The sequence below is a fragment of the Balaenoptera borealis genome (genome assembly GCF_965194805.1).
Source record: "Balaenoptera borealis genome assembly, chromosome: 19".
Taxonomy (NCBI): Eukaryota; Metazoa; Chordata; class Mammalia; order Artiodactyla; family Balaenopteridae; genus Balaenoptera; species Balaenoptera borealis.
In genome coordinates this window covers 14,061,434-14,069,875 of record NC_138878.1, presented here as the reverse complement: position 1 = coordinate 14,069,875, position 8,442 = coordinate 14,061,434, and the positions used below count along the sequence as shown (strand labels likewise).

Sequence of the window (8,442 nt, the reverse complement as noted above, 5' to 3'; positions counted from 1 at the left end):
GCAACGATAGCTGTGTAACTCCATAGTAGATGAAACCAGCACAAGTTAGACAATCATTTTTCTGTCTTCGAGACAAAATTTCATTTGATTTAAGAATCATTTCCTGACTATCCAGTAAGTCTACCTCTAGAGGAATATTATTCTCAAGGATATGTTTACTCCATTCCAACTTTTGTGTGATGCTTGGGTTAAGTTCATGATTCCTATTAAAGAAGAATGTCCATCAAGGTAGAACCCGAACCAGTAAACTTTAGAGCTAAGAAAGAAAACAGTCATTTAGTACAACTCCTCAGTTTACAGAGGGAGAAACAAAGGCTTGGAGAGGTGAGTGCCTTTCCAAAGGCTACTCCTTGACCTAGGTGCTGGGTCAGGATTAGCAGTTTACTGGCCTAGAGACCTATTCAGTGTTCTTTTAGGCCATGCTATTTTTAATCTTCTCGTTTGCCTAACACTGTAGAGTAAATGTTTGTGTCCCCTCAAAATTCATGTGTTGAAATCCTAACCGCCAAGGTGATAGTGTTAGAAGGTCGGGTCTTTGGGAGGGGTTTAGGTCATGAGGATGAAGCCGTCATGAATGAGATTAGTGCCCTTATAAAAGAGACCCCAGAGCCCTTATCCCTTCCACCATGTGAATTTACAGCAAAAAAAGAAACAGCTATCTCTGAAGTGGGTCCTCACCAAACACCTAATCTGCTGGCACCTTAATTGTGAACTTCTCAACATCCAGAACTGTGAGAAAAAAATTTTTCTGTTGTTTATAAGATATGCAGTCTGTGATATTTTGTTGCAACAGCCCAACCAGCTAAGACACCTTGCATGGAAATGATTTGTAACATTCACCAATATTTCCTCTTGGGGGTAAAGGAAGACGGTAGGCATAGCCATATGACTTGTTTCGGCCAATGAAATGTGAGCAGAAGTGAAGTGTGTCACTTCTACTTTAAGAACCTGTATGTGATTCACCTAGTTCCCTTTCTGCTGGAATGGCAACAGGCAACATATTAGATGACAGATTCTACTAGCTTAGGACAATAAAGAGCAGAGCCCCAGCTGACTCATAAACGATGTGTAGCACAAATGAAAAATAAACCTTCATGGTTTTAAGTCACTGAGATTTGTGCATTGTTTGTTACTGCAACATCACCTAGCCTCTCCCTACTGGGTAAGCCCAAGCTACATCACCATTCCCATGATGCATCTCTCTGCATGAAGACGTAAGAGGGTAAACAATGCAGCAGATCAGAATACAACCCCATAAAACATTCCAAATTCTCACCAGCATTCTTTCTTCCTCTTGGCTTATATTAGGGATAGGGTATGTGGTTCATTACAAAGAATGAGTATTTTGATAGCTTCTCACTCTTGGAACTATTCTGCAGGTAAGTGCTTGGTGGAAACTTCCTCTAGTCTTAGAGTTTAAAACATAATGAATTAGACTGTTTTAATAAGTGCAGTGCATTATGACCTCATATGCATCATCCTATACTTACACACATACGTGTGCACAAATCTTTGGTTTTCCTTGAGGCTTTTTATTTAGATAATTCTCAGCACTTTACAAGTTTCCTAACTTTACAAGCGCCAAAATTACAGTAACTTGATGCTGCAAAAAATCACATTATCAGATACTTCCAAATTAATAGTTAGAAATTAATGGAAGGGAAGCTCCCCAGGGAGTAGTAAGAGAGCCTGCCTGGCCTTGGGTAAGTCACTTAGCCTCTCTGGGCTTCAGTTTCCTCCTCTGTAAAATGGGGACAGTAATAGTATCTACCTACCAGGGTTATCATGAGAATGAAGTTGGTGTGCACATCACATTTGATTCATAATTAGTAGTTAACTATATTTGAGCCATTGAATACTTAGAAATCTAGAAAGTAAAATCATTTCAGACCTTTTACTTTCCAAGAAGGATGTATTCAGAAACTATTTAGCCTACCAAGTGGTGATTTTTTGGAAAAGATGTAAAACCACGGTCCTGTCTTCCTAGGAAAGGCTTTAACACACTTTTGAAAACACAAACAGATGGGTAGGCAAGTAGGTATTGCTAACAGTTCGGAAATTTTTCCAAACTCCTTGCTCAGAGCACACATCCAGGTAGGAAAATCTTTAAAGGGCCAGACTCATTTATGCTTTTTCCATCTTAAATTCTTGGATTTTTCAGGTTTATAACAAAGCTGAGGAAATGCTAAAGCTTAAAGGAGAATTGAGAGGTGCCCAGGAAATGAAAGATGAGGTAAGCATCCTCACTCCTCTATGTACGTAGAGTTGAAACTTTGCTACAAGGGACATCTTTTCCAGTTTCATGATTCAAAATTCCAATAACAACATCCCAAAATGTCACAGACAGAGGTGGGCAGCAAAGCATAACATTTAAGAGCCCAGACTTGAGCTAGGTGAGTCTGGGTCCATACCTAATAGCGGTGTGATATTGGGCATGTTACTTACCCTCTCTGAGCTTCCTTTGCCTTACCTAGAAAATATGAATAATGAGCACCTATTTCAAAGGCTTTCTGTGAGGATTAAGTAAGATACTGCATGTAAAACACCAGTGCTTGGGACTTAAGCACTTATTAAATATTGTTTCTGACATTTTCACTTTATCTGGAATGATATGGAAACGGAGTGCTCTGATGAGTCTATTATTTTGGTCAAATTGTGTTTATGTATTCCCTGACTTGTTCCAGAAAGGACTTAAAGGGGATGTTTTGGTTAGTATAGGGTTGTCCCACATGACATATGCTTTTTAACAGACCTCCTACTAAGAGGTCAGCAGCTTCTAAAAGAGGTGTTTCAGCTCCTTTCCTGCTGGATTACTAGTGGGAGCCATTGAGGATTCGCTGAAAGTTCTGCAGGGAACGAGGATCTGGTATGGAGGGCATACCAGAAGGGCATTTCTTCATTCAGCTGATATCTTTGGGGCGCCTTCACTGTGCCAGGCATTGTTCTAGGGCCTGGGGATAAATCAGTGGACAAAATCGACAAAGATCCCTGTTCTTGTGGAGGTTACTTTCTAGTGAAATAATTTCTCCAAGGATATGATGGAGAAAAGTATGTGGCAGTTGCCCAAGTACCAACAAGAATTGGCCCATATTCCAAGATGGTGGACCGCCTGCCATATGCCATGGGTATCCTAAGCCATATCCTTTCTACAGTGTGCCAATTTTTAAAGAATTTAGAACACAATGAAATATACTCAGTCTTCAGTATATGATCATAATTGGCTCTGAAATTTTTGCTCACAGGCAAAACCTCATGTAAGTGCCCATTAATTCCCATCATAAGTAAACAAAAACTGTAATGTTTTTATAGATGGAAAAGTAAGCTCAGGAATCAAGTTAGTAATATCAATAACAATGTTTCAATTTACTGTAGGTAACTTTAAACTTTTATTACACAAATAAACTGTAAAAATTCCTGTAGCAATGTTAATTTTTAAGATTTCCTGCTTTTAATGTAAAATAGCTAGCTAGTGGGAAGCAGCCACATAGCACAGGGAGATCAGCTTGGTGCTTTGTGACCACCTAGAGGGGTGGGATAGGGAGGGTGGGAGGGAGACACAAGAGGGAGGAGATATGGGGATATACATATATGTATAGCTGATTCACTTTGTTATAAAGCAGAAACTAACACACCATTGTAAAGCAATTATACTCCAATAAAGGTGTTAAAAATAAATAAATTTAAAAACAAATTGTTGGTAGAACAAAGAAAAAAGAAGATTTCCTGCTTTTTCTTTTTTTTTTAATTAATTTATTTATTTTTGGCTGCGTTGGGTCTTCATTGCTGTGCACCGGCTTTCTCTAGTTGCGGCAAGAGAAGGCTACTCTTCGTTTCAGTGCTCGGGCTTCTCACTGTCTTGGCTTCTCTTGTTGCGGAGCATGGGCTGTAGGCACACAGGCTTCAGTAGTTGTGGCTCGCAGGCTTCAGAGCACAGGCTCAGAAGTTGTGGTGTTCGGGCTTAGCTGCTCCACGGCATGTGGGATCTTCCTGGACCAGGGGTCGAACCCGTGTTCCCTAGAAGTGGCAGGCAGATTCTTAACCACTGCACCGCGAGGGAAGCCCAGATTTCCTGCTTTTTAAAACATAAGTCTCACTAGAAACTGATATATTTTGAATGGTAGTCGTGGCTAAAGGTGGTTTTCCATTGTTTATTGAAGATTTGTCCTTATCCTCACAAAGGTAATTTCCCAAAGATGATGAATTTTATGGTATTGTTGGTGGACTCCAGTATTACTCTGGAAAGTGCCACCCAAGCTTTCTTGTTCAAGTGCCAAATCCTGGGGAATGCTGCCATCTTGAATGTCTGTAATGCTCCTAGGGCCTGAGGGTGCTACTGAATCACAAGCTTCAGTTTAACATCAGCTCCCCACAAGAAGAAGCACGAGACTATCTGTCAGTACTTTGAAGCCTAGAGCAAAATTTCTTCCTGTCTTTTGAAATACATGTTCGAGAAGGCACGCTCTTTGAAAAAAGGCCCTTTAGTCACTACAGAAAATTTGCTTCAGTAAATAACCTGTTTTCCAATCACCATCATGCGTCTGGTAGCAACTGCAGCCTCAGCACTCCCCATTTTGCCTGTGGTTGGTAGCTGCTGCAGATGTCACATGCCTGCAAATAAAGTGACCAGGTTCCAACCCCATATAAGCAAAACTGGGTACAGGCACACTTCATTTTACTGAGCTTCACTTTATTGCACTCCACAAATATTACACTTTTTACACATTGAAGATTTGTGGAAACCCTATGTCGAGCAAGTCTATCGACACCATTTTCAATAGCATTTGCTCACTTTGTGTCTCTGTGTCACATTTTAGTAATTCTTGCACTATTTCAAACATTTTCATTATTATATTTGTTATGGTGATCTGTGATCAGTGACCTTTTTTAAATTTTTATTGGAGTATAGTTGCTTTACAATGTTGTTGATCAGTGATCTTTGATGTTACTTTTGCAAAAAGGTTGCGACTCACTAAAGGTTCAGATGATGGTTACCATTTTTTAGCAATAAAGTATTTTTAAATTAAGGTATGTAATTTTTTAGCTATAATGCTTTTGCAAACTTAATAGACTACAGTATAGTGAAAACATAACTTCTATATGCACTGGGAAACCAGAAAATTTGTGTGACTTGATTTACTGTGATATTTGCTTTATCTCAGTGGTCTGGAAGCACACCCACAACATCGTCGAGGTATGCCTGTATCTAAGTGCACGGCTTATGTAAGTGAAACTCACCTAGCAGCGGAGGCTTGTGATTTCGGCCGTTGTTGAAGACTTCAGATCTAGGACAGGATCAGATGGTGCCTGAGGGCACCATCAGCATTAGACTCTCAGTTCTTCTCATGCCCCAGTACTGGTTACAGAGCTTTGAATGATGAAATGTCAGATTAAATCAATTCCTACTGCATATTGATACTCAAAAGTCATCTGCCTGGAACTTAGAGTTCATAAAGTACATAGGATTAGAAATAGTGTACAGTGACCTCTGTGCACAATATTAGCAAGAAATTAAGTTTACTGGAACCTCAGAAACACTTGCCTTTATGGAGTTCTGACGTGAGCAGCAGCCTCTTCTTACAACGACCTACAGTAAAAATAATACGTGGTTCATGGAAATCACCTTATTACTCTCCCAGGATTTTCATTCTGTTCTGATGAATAAAAACCCTTGTGTAATTTGGCCTTGAGGAGTGAATGGTTAGGTTCTGATTTCAAAAGCAAATTTCATTTGACATCCAGCAAAATACATTTGTTATTCAACTGGTTTAGGGCATCCTCAAAGAAAGGATTATTTATTCCAAACCTCAAAGAAATTGCCTCAGAGACTCTGAGTCAATGCTAATGTCCAAATTAGATGAGATCATCTACATTAAAGATCCAATTCTGAAACCCTGCTGGTGCAACAATATTGGGCTAGCAGGCCTTCTGCTCAGAGGACATCTAAAACTAGGAGTGGGGTTTTTTTAATTGGCCTGAGAGAGAGGGCATTGAGCTTTTAACATAGAGAGGCTCAAGTTGTATATCACTGGTACTTTGTTAATAAGTCCTCATGTGCCAGGCTTCATATGCAACAATCTGGTGACATGGTCCTCACCTTAGGATGCATATATTCAGCATCAAGGCAAGAGTATAGGGCATTTGACACTTCCATAGAGTAGGCATTGTATTGTCACCTAATCTGCTCATAGATGCGAAAGACAGTCCTGTGGCCAGGGGGGGAGGGCATCCCTAGGGCCCCACTCCCCAGTGAGTCTCCATACTCTATTTCCAGTATGGCAGCTATGAGAAAAGGGCTTTAAAGCACTAGAATCAAACTACTGCTCCTTGTCAGGTCAAGGATTTTCTTTTCTATTTAGAGAACAGTGTCTGTACACCATTTTTTAGCCTCTCTACACATATTCTCTTAAGAGAGTCCCTGGTAATTGTCTTAATGGTAATTACATGCTTGGGGCAGTTGACATGCACTGTTATTTTTCAGAAAGTGGGGAACAAGGGACAGGAGCAGGAGAGGAAGAGGGAGAGTTTTGAGATAATGAAATGCTTTTAATGACAGAGCCACACCGTTAACCTAATTAAACTGTAAAGTGGTTTTAAAAAAAATCCAGGTACTAAATGGAAATGAAGGAATAAATCAGCTGAGACAGCGGCACTTCTGGGAAACCTTCTGAATTCCGAATACTCTGACATTGCCGTGTCGGATTCTCGTGGTTATTCCCTGTCCCGCCCCTTCCCCGGCCTTGTGCAGAGGTCTCTTAAACTGGCCCGTCCAGTAGGCTTGATTTATGATGTCCATATCCGGTCTCCAGCTCCCCCTGGGAGTGTGCGTTATATAGCTCATCTATTTAAGAAGCCAGCGCAATCAGTGGGATATGGTGGCAGAGCGCTGGCTACAGGGTCAGGGGAGCAGAGCTCTCCTCATTCTGCTGCTAACCACCTATGGGACTTTGGACACTGTCACTTGGATCACTTTGCCATTTCTGTGCACTCATGGCTTCTGTGTGCTTTTGCACCTGCAACTCTCTTAGAAGAATTGCCCTTGGGCTTTTGGGTTCACTTTGCTCGTAAGAGCAGAAAGCTGGAAATCCTTGGGAGCTTACATCCCATGAGGCAGCCCTTAGCCATTGACTGGCTGATGCTGAGGCTGACAGCCCAGCTTTCATTGCATCTAATCAGGACAGACTCTGAGGTGTAACTTACACTCTGGAGTTTCCTGTGGAATTAGGCTGAAGCCACTCCCGCAAAACCTTGTCTGAAATCGTGCCCTTGCTTAAGTTTCTTCCTCTTCCCTGTCCTGCTTCCCCCACCTCCTTGCTGATTTCTCTTGGGAGTGTTCCTTTAATAGATGCCATGAATCCTCACCTAAGAGCCTGCTCTGGGTAAGTTAACAGAAGCAAGCACCTACTATAAAAGCACCAGCCTCAGTTCCAATATCTAAAACTTGGAGGTGGTAGCGCTTGTCCTCAAGAGTGTTACAAAAGGTTTGCACAGTGATAGGACTAAAACACTGGACAGGTTCACAGAGGGCTTCTTGCTAATTTCTTTTTACACCGTTGTCACCCACAACACTGGGAGTGGAAGGTGGCGTCCTCTATGACAGGGCACCCACCCTCTTCCCACAGCTGTACACCCCCAACCCCACCCAAGCTGCTATGCTCCCCATTCTCTATTTTGATCTTGATCTCTAATTTCCATCTGACCTAGCAGTAATTAACAAATCTTTTTCTCTCATAATCAAAGACAGGGATCTTATGCAATCAGCCCAGGGATTTTACTTTTATTCCCATTGGTGTACATCTCCAAAGAAAAGCACTAGGTGTATAGGTGAGGGAGGTCTTTGGTTTAGTGGGTAGAAGGGAAAGTTAAGAGACTTTTCAGAAGCCACATCAACTCCATCACTGATTCACAGTAGTCTTGACAAGTCCATTTGACATCTCACTATGTTCATCTCATCAGTGACAGAGCCATTAATATTTATAGACAGTCCACTAGGTACCTGAAATTATTCTAGGCACTGACTTTCTCTTGAAAAGCAGGGGAAGTGTCTATGATGCACCCACAGTAGTTGGTGAAGATTAATTAATGTAAATAAGTAATTGTCTGAATAATGCAGAGCACCCAGACACCTCACAAATGGATACTGTGTAAACATTACACTGGATGAGTAATGACAGCTAAAGGTTGATGGACAAATTTCCAGCAAATTTAAAGTCTCTGTCAACCAGTGAATGAAAGGAAACATTTTCTTGATAGTTCATAATTGATGCTTTTGTTTTTCTGACTGCTGAGGCGGGGGAGAGAGACAGAGAAGTGAGCAGCCTGAACAGCAAGCTCTTGAGCCTGCAAGCTGACATCAAGAATCTACACGATGTCTGCAAGAGACAGGGGAAGACCTTGCAGGAGAGTCAGCTCTGTGTGGAGGAGGAGATGATGAACAGCAGCCAC

General features: G+C 41.3%; 1 protein-coding gene and 1 long non-coding RNA gene across 2 annotated transcripts in view; one reads left to right on the top strand and one right to left on the bottom strand.

The window, feature by feature from the left end:
- Positions 1–8,346, bottom strand: part of LOC309617573 — a 15,582-nt gene extending 7,236 nt beyond the window's left edge. The window contains exons 1-2 of the long non-coding RNA XR_014238055.1: positions 5,236–8,346; positions 2,753–2,951 (exon numbers count right to left, since the gene is read on the bottom strand). This is a non-coding gene — a long non-coding RNA (uncharacterized lncRNA). The remainder of the gene's footprint in view (positions 1–2,752; positions 2,952–5,235) is intronic.
- PMFBP1 (polyamine modulated factor 1 binding protein 1) overlaps positions 1–8,442 on the top strand; it is a 71,024-nt gene that overhangs the window by 24,174 nt on the left and 38,408 nt on the right. The window contains 2 exon segments of the mRNA XM_082370021.1: positions 2,162–2,233; positions 8,287–8,442. Coding sequence (XP_082226147.1) covers positions 2,183–2,233; positions 8,287–8,442 — 207 coding nt within the window. The 5' untranslated portion in view covers positions 2,162–2,182.